Source organism: Rhinolophus ferrumequinum, chromosome 3 (genome assembly GCF_004115265.2).
Source record: "Rhinolophus ferrumequinum isolate MPI-CBG mRhiFer1 chromosome 3, mRhiFer1_v1.p, whole genome shotgun sequence".
Classification (NCBI taxonomy): domain Eukaryota; kingdom Metazoa; phylum Chordata; class Mammalia; order Chiroptera; family Rhinolophidae; genus Rhinolophus; species Rhinolophus ferrumequinum.
Window position 1 is genome coordinate 101,841,019 of NC_046286.1, and position 17,221 is coordinate 101,858,239.

Here is a 17,221-nt window from a genome sequence, read left to right on the forward strand (position 1 = left end):
CAGCCGGGAGCTGGCCTTCCCGCGCCCAACCCATGACACCAGCACCACCACACTGGGGGGGCCACACCCGGGTTCCCACTGGGTCCTGGTGGTGCCCAGCCCCAGCTGCCAGGCTGTGAGGTGCTGCTCAGGGGCAGGGGGCCAGGGAGCGTGAGGACTGGGCGCCCAGCCCCGCCAGTACCAGCAGCACTGCTCTCCGGGCCTGCGGGATCAAGTGACTATTGTGACTATCGAGACAGCCAGAAAGATCAGCAGGCTCCTGCCCTGACTTGGAGTGATTCTCATCTGACAGCCCACCTGAAACTAAATTCCAAAAGCCTGCTGGTCCCCGTCTAAATCTCCCAGGGTGTGCGTGTCGCTGAAGGGTTTGCAGGGCCTTTACTCTCAGTCCCAACAGGAGGCTCCTGGGGTGCACAGGTGAGCAGGGAAGCTCCGGGCCCAGACTTTTCATCTGTGCCCCACCCCAGGTGCACCCAGTGGGACCCATGGAGCAGTGTCTGCAGGCCGTTCCTGCCGGTGAGGGACCTAGCGGGACCCCGGAAGCCACACCTGAGTGCTGCCTGGCTGGGGCGAGGGCACTGAAGGCAGAAACTGGCAGCCAGGCCAGGGCAGGTCACAGCCCTGAGAGGACGAGGGCTGGATGGTTCACAGTCACAACCTTGGGGACTGTCCCCATTTCTTCCTATGCGCAGCTATGGTAAAAACACCTGGGGGCTGACAGTGTGCACACCCAACAAAACTCTGGGCCACACCAGCCCCCAGTTTGCGACCCATCTTAACCTAGTAACATCCCACTTCTCAAAGGAGCCGTGTCTTCTGGGAAACCGGCTTCCATATACAGTGGTATCTCGCTTTTTTAACACAATCCGTTCCGGAAGACCGAGTTCTGAAACGTTTAAAAACCGAGGCACAGTTTCCCCATAGAAAGTAATGCAAAATGGATTAATCCGTTCCAGACCTTTAAAATCAACCCCTAAAACTGCAAATTTAGCATGAATTTTACTATCTAATGATACCATAGATCCATAAAATTTACGGCGTTTGTAAACTGAAATTTTGTCAACGGAGATGTTTGAAAACCGAGGAACTACTGTACACTTAAAGGGCTGAATTTTTTTCCTTTAACAACTTGAGATAGAAACGGCTAAAGTGTATCATACTTTGCTTCTTTTCCAGTCAGGGTGTACAGAATAATATGCTGTTTTGACCACTCAGTGTCATAAGTGTCACACACCCCTGCTGGCACCACCCGCCCCTTCCCACATTTCGCAGAAACATCACTTGTCCATGAAATGGAAGTCAGAACTGCTGCCCTAAAATCTCAAGCTCAAAGTCAACAGAGTTGCCTTTCGACACCACACACTGGAGACCACGCCACTTCGACAAGCAACAGAGTTGTCTTTCGACACCACACACCGGAGACAACGTCACTTCGACAAGCTTGGTGGCTACCAAGACGTTTGGCATTCGCCCCAGACCCACCTACGCTGCTGGGAGAACTGGAACGACCCAGGAATGACAGGGCACAATTGTTCCTTGACACTTCTTCCCATTTCCTCTCAGAGGCACTGATGACCACTTCTGCTTACTGGCAGGGGTTCTCCCTCTAGGGAACAGGCCAGCCTCATGGGTCTGTTCACAGGGAACTGGGCTGTTACACCAGCCCCTGAGGAGAGAAAGGTCCTGGCCTCCAGCACACGTCCAGCTCTGATGAAGGAGCCGGACGACGTGGGCACATCCCGCCGTTGTCTGGGCCTTCATTGCCTCATCCGTAGTGTAAGAGCTTGGGACTGTTTTGGGAATGCCTCCCAAGCTGAACACTGTCGTTTGCACACAAACAGTTGTGAGGAAAATGTCCTGAGAGACTTTACAAGACGGGACGGTGGCCCTGCCTCTGCTAAAAGCCCAGGGGCTCCGTTTGCACAATGACCACAACTCTCCTGCCTGAACACAGGAGACAGGGCTAATGAGCAAAATCCCCTTTGCTTTGATGGGTTCTGGGGGCCTCATTTGTTGTGGATTTGTTTGTGTGGCTCTTTACAAAAAGGGTTCATAATTTCTTAGGCCTTTTCTGAGCGCATTTTTCTTATTTGCTAATGGTGACATTTTTTTTATACTGCCTCAATGATGGAACCAGAAAGCAGCACAAGGAAAAGGCTGCCTCACGCAGGAAACCAGAGGGAAAGAAGGTACATCATTTGGGGTTCTCTGTCAGGGCCCAGGCATGCATCAGCACAGAACCTCCAATCCTTGGAATCTTGTGAAAATGTGTCGGGTAGTGAGTACATCTCCAAACATGGGTCTTCAAACCCCCTGTGTCAGGAGCAGCGGCCTAGAAATACGCATTTCTAGGTCCCACCACAGACCCACTGAGAAGGATCTCTGAGGTGGAGGTGCAGGTGGCCACGCCGTCCCATGTTCAGGTGACAGGTACACTAGTCCCCACTTACTACTTATAAGAGGAGACAGGAGAGCTTTGCCCACCACCCACCTGGGAGCAGCATTTTAAAGGCGTAACCAGAAAATCATTTCCTTAGGAACACAGGAGTGACTTCCTGCTGAGAGAATCTCAGGACCTTCATTCCAGAAACTGAGCAGATTCATAAGAGCGTCTCAACTTAATCTGATGGTGGTAATTTGGACCAAATTCCTGACATTCTCAAAGCAGGATTAAGATTCTTACTCGGTAGTCAACGGAGGGCCCATAAAATTCTGTGACTGTCTTCTCTTGAGGAATGGGGAGAAAAGATAACAAATGCCAGCCAGCCTATATTTATGGAACTTGGCAAAAGGAAATCAGAATCCTACCAAATGTATGTGATTCTAACTACTGAGATGGTTCGGGCTTAAAATGTGTGATGATCAGAAGTAAGTGTTTACTGTGTGGTGAGACCTGCTTATAAACACGCCTCCTCACCAAGCTAAACTGTTCTCCGTTTGTAAGACCAAGCAGTTATCGGGGCATTAATAATTAGACTCCCTCTGCCCTGCGCTTGTCTTGAAGGAGAGGAACCAATGAAAGAAAAGGCCCTGCTCAGAGGAAGGGAAGACAAAGTGGGGGGGCCCCGTGGAGCTGGACCACAGGCCGGAGTGGGGAGGCACTGCAGCACAGCAGAGCCAGCCAAGGCGGACCTTGTGGGGCTTCTTCCTGCTAATGCCCGTCGTGTTTTCAGCCCAGGCAGCCCAGATTGTGGACCCAGAAGCCACCAAGGTCATGTGTATTGCTAAGGGGAACATCCCAAACATTTCTGCCTTCGGACCAGAGGCAGGAAACTTCCCAAGGACTGTTGGGCCTTCCTTCCTTTTCTATCCACTACTCCTGTAACACAGTTCCATTCTTTCGGTGGAGCCCTTTAAAAAATGGTTTGCTACATTCTTTTCCCTGTTGCCACGTGGAGCGTCAGCTCCAGGGCTGGTCGTAGCTGAGTATGAGCTCTCACCCAACGGGAAAAGGCTGGCCACCACCGTCACCTCCCGAAGGCCCCACGGTGCGCCCACGGCTGCACCTCGACATGGCTGCTCGGATCCCGCAGAACCGCCCGCTGCACTCACCTTTTCCTGGTAAAGCTTGTGGAGCCAGGCCGAACACTTTTCCTCATCCTCTGGGACTTCTTCTAGAGGAATCCGCCTGCAAAGCAGAGAGAACAGCTAGCAGGAGGGGGCCAACCCAGGCACCCCGAACGTGGTTTCAAAATCACCATGCTTACCATCTTCCAGCCTCAGTGTGGGTAGCCCTCATGAGGAAGTGAAGAGGGTAATCCATCTGCTAGAAAGGGGGGAATCCATACCCATATTGGGCAAATACAGGCCAGAACGCAGTTATGGCCCAGGAAGGAATGGCCGAGAGGACACCTGCCTCTTTCCATCCTCCCTCCCACCTCGTGGAGGGGCTCCAGACACCGGATATTTGCTTCTGCACTAGAGGGCAGCACTGCCCCAGTTTCCACATGAGCCAGGCCAATATGAATCTAAGTACAGGTGATGATATGCTCATGCTTTTCTCAGCCAGGTAACGACTTAATGCAAAGTATCCTCCAGCAGATGATTCCTTTGGCCTCTCGGGCAGTGTTGAGGCAGACTTTCTGCAAGGCTTTTGCCAAATAAAAGGAGGGAACTAATGACCCCTCCCTGATGGGAGAAACCAGGAGGCCCTGCCCCGGTTCAGTGGCTCACTTTGCCCCCCAGCAGTAAATGAGAGATCCCAGGGTGGCCCAGACTGGTGCTGGAAGGGCTGAGGTAGAACGTGAAAAACTACCCTTTTTAGTGGTCAGCCACCACGCCGACGACAGGGGTGTGCTGACTGGCACCAGTAGTCTTCCTCTGAGGCCATCAGAATGGACTGGCTTCAGCAGGCGAGCTGGATATGACTTTGGCTGTCTCCTCCCTGATTCCTACCTATGATTCGGGAGGTGCAGTTACCTGAGCAGTGGCCTTGGGGAGGTCAAATAATCTTGTATACTGACTGCTCAGGTTGCCCCAAACACCTCAGGCCCAGCGGGCCACCGAGTGGGGCTCCTTCAACACCAAGTGTTGAAGGAAGTCGGGGGACAAAACCTCCCTTTACTTCTGGGAGAAGGCCTCCTTGAGAAGGCAGGTGCTTTTCCTGCCCTCGTAGGCCACACAACCGAGTGACAAGGCAGACTGTCGACTGCAGCGTTAGCAAAGAAAACAGTAGGCATTATGATGCCTCTTTCCCATTTTTAAGGGGTAGCCAGAGTTGTTTCAAGGTGGAAAGCTATTTAACTCAGGCTGTCAGTCGCCAACACCTTGCCAGGAAGCTTCGAGTTCCTTCCACAGTGTGGTGGTGATGACCAGGCACTGACTTTTCCTTGTGCTGTGTTACAATTTAGCATCTGTAAGGTCTTTAAGAAACAATCAGAATGTGACGGGACACTGGCTGGTGCTGTGACAGTGGGCGTGTCACGTGGCCGTGGCTGGCCTTCCGGGAAGACCAATGCCATCCCTGAGCCCCGTCACAGGTGGTTTTAAGGCACAAACCCGCATGGCTTTACTGTCCACCACGCCTCTCAATTGTTCCCCACTAATCTCGGTAACGAGACAGACGGCGAGGGTCAGACCTTTTCTGTAAGTCCATAAACAGGCAAACAGAACTGGTTTTTCTAATACCTTGTGAAGTGTTTTCAATAAAATCAATCTCCTGGACTGTAACACCCAAGTGAGACACTGCTAAAATGTTCTCCGTTTGCTTCTAGACCTCCATTTAAATTACGTATGCACTTATCGGTGTGCATTTGTATGTAGCAGACACATCCTCCAAGAAGATAATCCCTTCACGCTCTCTCTCGAAACGGCTATAAAATATGGTCTTCCACCTGAGCTCTGTGGTCTGAATGAGTTGGTGAGAAGACCAGGAATAGCCGAGAGCAAAGGACTCACCTGATAATTTACAATCGTGGTGTGAGTCTCTTGAGTTCATAATATAAATATGGACTGTGAACAAGTTCAATCCAGTACAGCCTGCACACAAGAAAATCTTAGATGGACTTCCCTGGAAGAAGGGCCGTAGGCCATTTGTGATTTATTTACTTAGAGGTGGATGTTCTCTTTTCTGGAAAGGAAACGTAGCCAACTTACCTAACATATAAATCTGCGTGGTATTTCTTTCCATTTAGGACTCCCAGCAATGTTGGATTTTCATTATTTCTGAAATTGAGTGTACAGTCATATACAGCTGAAACTATAAAAAAAATAAAACAAATACAAAGCAGTATATAGCGTGTGAACCCAATTTCGTTCTGTAGATACACACATTGGAAGACAATAATCAACGTGCTAGCTTGTTATCTCAGAATGATGGCATTACTGGTTTCTTCTTCATGCTTTTCTGTAATGTCCAAATGTTCTCCATGGAACACATATAACATCTTGTAATGAGAAAAGCACATTATAACTTAGTAATGGAAAACAGAATTATTCCTGAGGTCAAAGCAGGTTAAAACAACACTGGAATGTCTCATCCAGATGTACGAAAAACGCCAATATTGAAACAAGTATCAGTAGTAAGATAAATCAATCTAAAGCATACTGGCTAAGGATGAGTCTGAGCTATGGCAGCATAACCGTTCTGTGCGCAGATAGCTGCGCACTACGATAGATACTAGAAATTCTTACGGAACAGAGCTCAGTCACGTGGAACACAGCTGAGAAAAAAATCAAGAATCTGATTTGAATGCCCCAGGGTGGGCCACACCACAGGAGTCTGCTTGGCGTCCACACCGCACCACCTGACCCACCTCCCTGAGCAGACCTGGGGAGGAGCTGGGGGCCTCGCAGAGGAGACATGAGGCCAGGCCAAAGGGCAGGGCCGTGCGGACATGGGTGCCGTCTTTCCCTCTAGGATAATGCCAGCCTGTCTCCACACACAGCCTGGCACCAGGAGGCCGTGAGGAAGGCCATGCTGCCCACGGCCCCAGCTTGGCCCTTCCCGCCCCTTCGAAAGCAAGAGACATGGGGCTTTGTAGGGGGCTGGCTGCAAGGCAAAGAAGAAAGAAGCATGTTTCTATACTGAAGGGACAGGACTGAAGAGGAGATAGACCTCCTCTTCAAGAGACCGGAAATAGTTGTTGTTGATACTTATTATTCTCACCTACAGTGACTTAGGGCTCCAAACTCAGGGCCAGACGCCACAGGTGACAAAGTCACAGAGTTCATCATCTGGAGGCAGCTGGTGCCAACATATGGGCAAGAAATGCCAAAACAAAACAACAACCTGGGCTAACCTGGTGTGGGGCTACGCTGAACCCAGGTGAGCACCCAGGATTCCCCAGGGCCCGACAGCCTTGCAGTACCAGAGCTGAGCATTGGAGGGCAGTGTTCGCACAGCAAGATAGAGATGAGAGAGAGAGAATGTGTGTGAGTGTGTGCTTGCGTGTGCAGGCAGCAGCCACACCTCCAACTCCAGGTGCCTGGACCCTGGCTAACCAGGTGTGCACATGCCATCCTTGTCCCCAGTCCCCCTCCCCAGACTGTGAGGGTCTGCGGGGTAGCACTGCCAAGGACAAAGCTGTGCATCTCAGGGGTGCAGGTCAGCTTCCTGGCTGCAGTGGGGAGGCTGGGGAACGGGGGTCATCCTTACCTACATTTCTCAAACTCCTCACGGTGATGGCGAAGCCCTTAGTGCGTGGCAGCAGGTGGTACTTGAGGCTGGGCAGCCCCTTGGCCTGCGCCACCTGCATGCTGATCTGGTGCTTTTTCTCCGTGAACCGAGTGCCCTCGCAGTGAATCAGGAACTGGAAGACACGGTGGCGGTCACATATGGCCCTGTGGTCACACAGGGTCACAGTCACACGCCGTCTCCCCCACCCCCGTCATACACCTCAGGCCCGCATGGTCCCACAGGAGGCTTTGGGCATGGCCCGGGTGGGCGTGGCCTGGCAGCTGCACATGCCCTGGGGTGGGCCAAGGCCAGTATCCCTCCGCTCACGGCCCAGGCTTGGACCTCTGGGTGCCGTGTGTGCCGTGTGTGTGCAGCATCCTGAGTGTGTGTGCATGAGAGACAAGCATCCTGAGTGTGTATGTGAGACGAGCGTCCTGAGTGTGAGTGTGTGAGACGAGCGTCGTGAGTGTGTGTGAGACGAGCGTCCTGAGTGTGAGTGTGAGGAGAGCACCCTGGGGGTTCCTTTCTGCCTCAGAGGCGGTGTGTGCAGTGGGGCGGGTGGCCGGGCAGGTGTGTGGCAGGTCAGGCTGCTGAGGTGGGTGCCTGGGGCTGCTGGGCAGAGGGCTGGCAGCTGCTCTGGGGCCTCACGTACAAAGTACTTCTCGGGGTAATCCCGGAGGTGGAGCAGGCTCTTGGAGACGGTCTTGCGGTCCTGCTCCCACTTGCGCGTGCAGAAGACCATCTCCGTGAAGTACCACATCCAGCCAATGATGGGCACGTACGCCAGCTCCTTCTTGGCCAGCACTTTGGAGCCCTGAAACAGAGGAAGGCCCCAGATGTCTGTGACAGGGCAGTGGGGCCTCTCCGGCAGCTGCTGGAGATCTCACTAGAAAAAGGAGTGAACATTTGGTCCAAAGGCCTACGGGGACAGTCCAGAACGCAGTAAAGCAAGAACACAATGACCCTGGAGCCTCCCCGCCAGTTACCTAGAGGTCAAGGTTGTGCTGCCTCTGCCCTGTGTGAGGCGGGAGGAAGGGGGCTGGCACTCAGTGGGGAACGGTTCATGTCTGGGCAGGCACCAGGGACAGTCAGAAAATGGAAGGTCTTGGATGGTCATCAGCCCGGGCTCTCCAGGTGATCATTGTTTCTGATCGCTAAGCCCATCGTGCAGTTGTTTACCCAATTTTTTCCATGACTCACTCAGTCCTCAGCCAGAGCAGCTGGCTCTGCAGGGCAAACATGGCTCTCCTTTCACAGACTAGGAAGCAGGACCAGAGGGTTCTCTGGGTCCTGCAGCCAGGAAGTGATGGAGCCGTGAGGTAAACTCAGATCACCAGGTCATGGTGGGAGCTCTCCATCCACCCCCTTGCCAGCTCCTCTCTAAAGCTGTTGGGCATCTGCCCGAGGCTGACTCACGACCCAAGGATTTGGCCCACCAGCTGGCCTGCTGGGCACAGGCCCCTAACCCACTGTGCCAGACCGGGGGTCCAATGGGTAGAGGGGGCAGGGGAGGCACAAAAACAGCTTTTCACCTAGTGGATTTAGGGTCTATATTTTTCACCCTTAATTTTGGGATTCGCCAAGATGCTCCTTGAAATAGCCATCATGGTCAACGGCACCGATGGCTGAGGCAGTGATGTGGACAGTCAGGGTGGCCTTAGCCGTGTTCCTGGTGACAAGTGTGTGGTTATGCCCCTGAACCTACAGGCCCAGAGGTGAGGAGAGCGATGCTTCTGCATGGCCCTGTCTCCTGTCTTCCCGTCACTTCCATGACAGTTACGAAGCTCCGGCAGCAGGCCGTATCCCTGACCCCACTGCAGACCCCAGAAAGGCAGAACAGCCACTTGCCGCCTTTACCTTCAAAAAACAACAAGCATCTTCCCCCTGGGGGAAGGAGAAGCAGAGATATCTTTCATGTTCAGTATCTCCATGTCTTCATAGGTTTTGTTTTGGTTTTTCCCACAATCCAACATGCAATTCTCTCGAACAAAACCAAGCCATAAAATCCCCGGGGGTCACAGAACTCGCCGTGTGTGGGGTGAGGGTGTCCCATGTGCCAGGCACAGACTATACACTTATATAAATCCTGTTTAATTCTAAACCAATAGGACTAGGTAGCCCATTATACAGGTGATCAAACTGAGGCTCACAGATGTTAAGTAACTTGCCCAGCATCACACAGCTAACAGCTGGGGAAGCTGAGAGATTAAGCCAGGTTGTGTGTTGGAGGCCAAAGTCCACGGTAGACGTCAATGAACATCCTGGGACCAGACGCCGGGCCCCCTACCCCACAGCCACTGCTCCTTCCTCTTTGCTCAGACTCTCCATTTTGTTCCTAAGGCAACATGCTCAGGCTCCAGGGGTGACCATGAGTGACGCCAGCCTAGCCCAGGGTCCCCCTGAACGCTTTGGCTCAGTGTGGGCATGTGATCCAGTTCTGGTCAAGATGACTAAGAGTTCTTCTGGGAGGTACATATGTTCTGGAGTTTCTGGGGAGATTTTAAACCCTGAGAATAAGCGAGATGGCCAGGAGAACTGGATGGTTTTCCTGCCATGAACACGGTTGCTGAGAATGTCATGGCTTTGACAGTCATGTTGCAACCCTGAGACAACAGCCTAGAGATGCTGAGGTGATCGGGGCACCCAGGCAGGAGGCACCTGGCTGCAGCCAGCAGTCCTTTGAGGTAAGGAACGTCTTGGCTGAAGCCACCGGAAGCAGGTGTCTGTACGCCTTGAGCTGGCGGGGGCCTGAAGAAATGCTGTGAGCAATCCCTCCTATGTTCAGCTTCTCACTTTTAACATGGGGTTACCCTGAAGTCCTGAGAGGGTGAGCAATGACCCTGACTCCTGCTGTCTCTGCCCTAAATGAGAAGGAAATGCCTGCCACTCAAAGCAGGAAAACAGACTGCCTGGTAAATCACCACTCTCCCTACAGGAGCCATGTAAAAGCCCATCTACTGTGTGTCCACTGGGGGCTTCTGCCTGTGGGAGACCCCCTCTCCCGCCGCTCGCCCTCCTCCTCTGTCAGCCGGGATATGCTCCACGTGCCCTGCTTCCTTCACTTCTGTCACCTCTCTGCTTACAGCCTTTAAGATGAAAACAACAAAAATTCTTTACTAATGAACTAAACGTGTATCTTCTTGATAGATAAAGACTATTTTTAAAAATGACATATACCTGAACTCATTCCAAAAATGATTTGTGGCGATGTGAAACATATTAATGATAACAAGCTGCTCCAAGGCCAAGAGAGGACCAAATGCTCTGAGTCGCAGCCCTGGGGTCTGGGGGTGAGTGGCCCAGTGCCGTCCATCTCACTGTCTGGAGGGGCAGAGTTCTCTCAGGGGTATGTCCTATTAATCGCTCCATCCCACACAAGCCAAGTGGGTCTTAGTGGTTGGCCTTTGATGACCTGCTAACAGGAAATGGCAACTCTGTGATACGTACTCTAAGTGTAGATGCAAGGAGGAGGTGACCTCGAGGTCTACGTGTCCATCACCGTTTACTGCGTTAGATCACTGAAAACCACTGACATGGCCCACGGTAGCAGGTGTGATGAATTACAGTATGTGTGACCTACCGTCCAGTGCACAATGCAATACTATAGAGCAGGGTCAGCAAACGAGGGCCCTTGAGGCACATGTGCTCACCACCTGTGTCTAAATAAAGTTTTATCACAACACCACGAGTCTTTCGTGTACACATCGCCTATGACTACTTTCATGCTGCAACAGCTGAGTTCGATAGTTGTGACAGAGATGATACCAAATGGTTCTCAAAGCCTAAAACAGGTGCTGTCTGACCTGTTGTAGACAAAGTTTGTCAACCCTTGATTTACAGCCACTAAAGTTTGTTTTCTATGAATATTTAACAGCTGAGGACATGCTTATTTATAATACTGCATTTTTAAAGATCTGGAATCAAAGCTGAGTCTATAACCTGATGGAAAAAAAAAGTAAAACAGAAAAATAACAGCTGTAGCTGGATGGTCAGATTAGGAGTGGTTTATTTTATTTTATTAGATTTTTCTGTTTTCTATCTGAAAAATACTTTGCCGTGTCCCTCTCCTAGTCACTTTTAAGCAGTAGTTGCCATCAGCATGTTTTCCTTCTGGAACATCAGTGAGGCTCTGGATCAAAAACAGCCTATTTGCTTTTGATGATCAAAAGGAACAAAGGAGACATTTCTGTTTTTTGTCGAATGAATACATCTTTCAACCTTAACACTCTGGTGTTATCATTAGGCCCAGGCCTTCATGTTGATTATGTTTACTTGATATAAGACATTTTAAAAATATTAAGATAGAAACTTTTACCTTCCAAATCAAAGACATTTTACTCGATTTACTGTCCTCAGCAGGGACAGTAGGATTTGGTGAAAAGCTTCGGAATCCGTCCTGGTCCACTAGGCCCTAACCTGGCCCAGCTGTGGGTCTCTGACTAAGATACTTACCCTTCCTGAGCCTCGGTTTTTGCGGCTGTGTTATGAGGAAAATAATACTAACCTCAAAGTGTTGCTGTGAAGATTTAAAAACATACAGAGATATCGACAGTAGCACAGAGTTGAAAACCTGCCACACAGTTGTTCAGTGATGTGCAGCTATTATTGTCACACAAAGTAAGTACCATGGTTGAATGTTCCTGAATTCAACTCATCTCCTAAGCCAGGCTTCAGCATATAGAGTAATAACAGCGGATTATGATAAGCCCCGAAGGCGACACCTCCAGCTAACTGGTCAACCCCTGTGCAGAGACCACGCAGTGCTAGAAAAAAACTGCTTTAAGGACGCCCCGAGAGCCCAGGCACGGCAACCCCGAGATTGTGTGGTTCTCGCCTGTGTGTGAAAAAAACGAGCGGAGTCAGGACTTTGTAGGTAAGGATTTCTCTAACATGGCCAGCCACCTGCCGACTGATAAGATGAAAATATTAAGGGCTGATGCCAGATTTTAAGATGGTTGGAACCAATAAGGCTCCTTGTTCGGTCACCTTTGCATGACCACTCCACAGGGACAGCAGAGAACACAATTAGGGGCTGAGACTAGTCAGCCAGATGCCCTGGTCAAGATGTCTGCATGAACAGTCACAGTGGTCTCTGCACAGGGTTTGACCAGTTGGCTGGAGGTGCCAACCTCGGGGCAATTGTCATTGCCAACATATGATAATTCCAGAAGGTATAGCGATAGTCACCAGTTAGTCACTTGGGTTCACCCAAGGTCATTTATTTCTAAATATAGAAAATATCTGAATGGGAATTCTTCAGTGAAACTTTGAAAACAGGTGAGACTTTAAAAATGAGCAGGCTAAGACATCCACACTTTAACGTTTGAATTTTTTCTTGACTGTGAGCTGGAGACACAGTTGCAGAAGTATCTGTTTGGTGGAGACCATCAAGCCATCTAGCCACGTCACTACAGAGGACCAGCAAGTCAACCACAGCTTAGTCTCTTTTGATGAGTGATACGTGAATTTAATCTCAAAATCATTCTGTTCTTGCAAATTCATTAAATACCTCCTTCATGCCAGACACATGCCAGGTGCTGGGAACACAAAGATGGATAAAATTATTTGAGGGCTTGAGATGCTAAAGTCTAGTGGGAAGAAAAGAAGAGAAAGCCAGCAATTTCTGTTACTTCTGCCACTAAGCTCTGTGAACAAGTTGTTGAACAGACACGCTCTCTGGCACGAGGTGGATGCAAGAAAGGAAAGGATGAGACTAGCGCTTGTCTCTGAAATGTAAGTCCCTAGCTATAGTAAAATGCGGGAGATAAGGCTGGAGCTCAAAATAACGAACAAGGGGTGTGTGTATGTGTGTGTGTGTGTGTGTAAAGGCAAGAGACTTAATTAGTGCCAACTAGGGTAACAGAAATGTGGCCTAATTCTGCTTACATTGCATTTTTTCTTTTGCTTTCTCCCTCCTCCGATGCTAAAGGGGAAAATGCTGGAGACTTTACACTACCAGGAAACTCTCAAGAGAGTCTGAAACAAAATGAACACTGTTCCACAATTAGTCACAGCCCCAGGGGAAATGCAGAAAACAAACATGCAACAAAATGCTCTGAGAATTCAACTCTTGTGGACGGGAAATACACATACATCATTTATGGAAGTGAAGCAGGACGCTCTGAGCGGTTTGGCTGTTGACAGCCTCACCCCACTCGCCCACTTGTCCCCCCTTACCCAGCCCGACACTGTTCTTGGTTTGACCTGTGTACAGATGCAGGAAAGGAAGGGCATATGGGGACAAACAGAAGGTGCTCAGACGGAAGGATTTGCAACACCTGACTCGAATCTGTGGATCGGGGCTCCAGGACGAAACAGATGAGAGTGGAGGTCCCTGCACAGGCCCTGCTCCCTGTCCCTGGGCACAGATCTTGTGGCCCCTCCCCAGCCTCTGTTCCGAATGGCCAGCCTGAGTCCTTCCCGGGGTGGCCCAGGCCTAGTGAGACAGAGCAGAAGGCTCAGGGGTGGCGTGGGGCGACAGGGCTTCACAAGGCAGAGGATAATGGGAGCGCGGTCCAGTGTCCGGCACCTTCTCACCAGTGGGCGTTTGATAAACACTGAAGGCAGTGGGCACATTGGGGCAAAGGAGGGCGTGACAAGAAGGAAGTGGTCAGCAGCATGAGGGCGGCGGCAGGAAGAGCAGGGAGGAAGCCAGCGGCATTGCTGCTGTTAGTAAGCCTGGATTTGTGATCGGCTGCTGTGGTCTGACTTCGCTTGCTAAAGACATTGCCAGAGGAGTCTATTCGATCAGAAAGCAGACCTTGGTGTGTCTAACTCAAGACTGCAGTTCTAAAAATAAAGCACATGCCCACATTTCCAGGAAGATATTCAGTTATGGACTCAAGGTGCATCTGTACTTCCTGCGAGCTGCTGACTTCTTTCCTTGGCCCGTGGCTCCCTGGCTACCTGGACAGGAAGGGACTTCACCTTGTTACCTGTCTCTGTATAATCCTTATCCAGACAACCCAGATCCCAGCATGTCTGGCCCAACTGGTGAACGCTTAGAGGCAAAAAGCGGTGCCCGTGCCCACGCTCAGTGTAATGGGTGGTGCCTGGCGTACTGCGGACACAGCTGCTCGTTTCACCAAGTGACGGTGAGGGCGGAAAGTCGCAGAGTGCGTTCCTAAATGCCCACATGATTCCAGCACTGAGGGTGCTAGGAAGCCGCCCTAAGCATGGCTGCAGGTGTATCTGTCGCAAAGGGGAAAAAACCAAAAAACCGAAAAACCCTTCTTCACATCTAGAAACTTCTCATTGCTCTTTAGTCAAAGAGAACTCGAGAAGCACGGACGAAGCAAGTGGGATAAAGGCGGTACAGCCAGGGTTTGTTTCTATTGCATAAAAATGATGGGTGGTTTCAGTTGCATAAGGACCCAGGGCCAGAACGGCAGGTTCAATCCCATCGAGTAAAACATTCAATCTCTCGTCTAACCTCCGCACCTCATTCTACTATAAGAAAACATAAATGAAGGGAAACTAGATAGGGACCAGGAAACGAATAATTATTGCACGTCTAATCTGCATGAGGCATTCTATCTATATTCATTGAATCAGGACATGTATTCATATACCTTATATATTCATTAAACCTTTACAATAACACGAAATGGGAATTGTTAACTGAAATTCAGAAAAGTCACATAAAACTCCCCAAGGTCACAAAGCTGGTAAACACAGGAGCTGGGGTTCAAGTCCACACCAAAGCCACTGTCTTTTTTGCCTTCACATCTATCTCTCCCTGCCACGCTTATCAGAGAACTGTTCTGGAATCAGAGCAAAAAAGAAATAATTGTTCCTGATAGCTGAGCATAGGACACATAGGTTCATCTTCCAGAGCATTTACTTTTTTGCTAAGTTTTAGATGTTCAAAACAAAGCATAAGAAACCTACAGTTTTGGGGAATTGATGGAGGTTTATAGGAAATAACAAGCATGTAGCCTTTATAAACCAGTCTGCACAGACATTTTTTCTGCAGAAAAATTTTAGTTAGAAACATGATCCTTTTATAATCCAACTTTAAGAAATGTTGGTGTTCAGCTGCGTGTGCATTTTCACAGAAAGAACCATATTTAATGTGAGTGACCAGAAGCATCCTGGTAAAATTAAATCCCAATACCAACAGTTTGGCTTCAGTTCTCGTGTCAGCCCCTGAGTGATTTTCTAGGGTCTTCGACATCCGCTGATTATCTGACCCACAGCTAGCATGCAGGCCACTGCCTCTGCCCAGGCGAGGACAGCAACATGGCAGCATGGACGGCCAGATCACTCTGTCTGATTTGGGTCAATAAGTCCAAAGTCACTCTACAGCAACCTGAGACAGAGCTGGAGGCCAATGAACTGAGACTGTGTTTCGGGGGAATGTGTTCGCCTGGCCAGGCCGATTGGGAAGAACGTGTCAGCACAGCCAAGGACCCTGGCAACTGGCCACACCCTCACCGATGGGCATGGCACTCACGGTCTCTCTTTCGGTCCCTACCTAACACTTCCCACCTCTGTCCCTTGCCTCATAATTATCCCTTCTAGTCCTTATCAGATCCCTCAATCCCTCGTCCCCTCCTAAAATTATACCTATTCTTCAAGGCCTTATTCCATGTCCTTACCTTGTGGCAGCTTCTACCCTGAGGGCTAACAGTCAGTGTGCAGGTAAGCCCCAAAATGTACCAGTTTGTTAAAATACTGAAATTCTTCCCCACAGATTGGTAAACAGAGCTACCCCAAACACCAAAACTTGCCCCCCAATATTCTACCCCAGGTCTTCCCTAAAACCACTCCAGTAAAAGAAAGGATGATACCGAGATGACAAGGAAGCCCTAGGTGCCACTGTAGGGGCTGACTGGGTATCCCCTCTGTCTGCCCACACCCTGCCACCCCCAGCAAACATCCTACCTCTACTGTTGCCCTCTTCAAGCCCTGCTGTGTGGCAGGCAGTATGCCCCTTCTTTACCTCTCTTTATTATAAAGTCCTTGACGGCAAGGACTGTCTTGCAATCCGTCTTTGTATCTCTATAATACCCAGCACAACGTGTTCCACAGAAAACACACACAATGCATTTTTGTTGGATAAATATCTGAAGATGTAGCGATCGTTATCATCATCGTCCTCATATTCAGAAGGCAGTACAGAGTTTAGTGACATCCGACAGAGTGCCTTCTCCTTCTGAACAATGATTCTACATTCTTCTTTCTACCTCTCCCTGTACAAAGACAAGCAATGAAAATTCAATCTGTTTTCTGGTTGAGCGGGAACGTATCTCCTTAATAATATTTACTAAATGGAAAATATGAGTGTCTGGGACTAAACATCATGCTGTGGGGTGGCAGGCAGCCTCTACACTGGCCCCAGTGACCCTTACCTCTTGGTAATGACACTCTGTGAGCCCACCTGCTTCCCTGGAATGTGGGCTGGGCTCATTGATTCCCTTCCAACCAACAGAATACATTTTCAAGTTTCGGTTATAAAAAGGCTGTGGCTTCAGCCCTGGGTGCTTCTTCCCCTCTCTCTTGCACTACTCTCCCTGGGGGAAGCCAGGTGCCAGTACCAAGGGAAACCCTGAGAAGAGGCCCTGGGGAGAGATCAGGCCTGGAAACAAACACATGAGTGAACACGGGGGCAGAGCTCCCTCCTCCCCCAGCCAGCAGCCTGACTGTATCTTCGTGAGAGATGCCTGCCAGAACTCACGACCACACAAATCAGGATAAGACTTGCTTGTTGTTTCAAGCCACTTTATTTGGGGCCTTGTCATGCTGCCATAGATAAGGAATCTCTGTGGCTTCTATAAAGATCTGAAGAAAACATCCCAGTTGGCTTGTGGGTTAACCAAGCCACACCTACTCAGCAGATGAGTATGGTAAGAACAGCTACTGCATAGGGAACGCTCACCAGCGCCTGGTGCTACTCAAAGCCCAGACAAGCATGACCTTATGTAACCTTACGGGGGCCACATGCACATGTTGCTGTGGCAAAAACATAAGTAACCATGGACCTGAAGTTTCAGAAGCCTTGACTTTTTGCATTGTACATCCCGGTTTGTTTGGCTCTTTGGTGACACACGCTCTCAGCTCTCCTCAGGTCACTCTCACGCCCAAACAGGAGTCAGTGTATTT

The 17,221-nt window shown here is 50.0% G+C and overlaps 1 protein-coding gene across 2 annotated transcripts in view; it reads right to left on the reverse strand.

Annotated features, from left to right (window-relative positions):
* The window catches only part of AGPAT4 (1-acylglycerol-3-phosphate O-acyltransferase 4), a 104,637-nt gene that overhangs the window by 2,993 nt on the left and 84,423 nt on the right, over positions 1-17,221 (reverse strand). For both annotated transcript variants that reach the window (XM_033103680.1, XM_033103679.1), the window contains exons 4-7: positions 7,770-7,931; positions 7,097-7,250; positions 5,596-5,698; positions 3,553-3,628 (exon numbers count right to left, since the gene is read on the reverse strand). In XM_033103680.1, the coding sequence (XP_032959571.1) occupies positions 3,553-3,628; positions 5,596-5,698; positions 7,097-7,250; positions 7,770-7,931 (495 nt within the window). The remainder of the gene's footprint in view (positions 1-3,552; positions 3,629-5,595; positions 5,699-7,096; positions 7,251-7,769; positions 7,932-17,221) is intronic.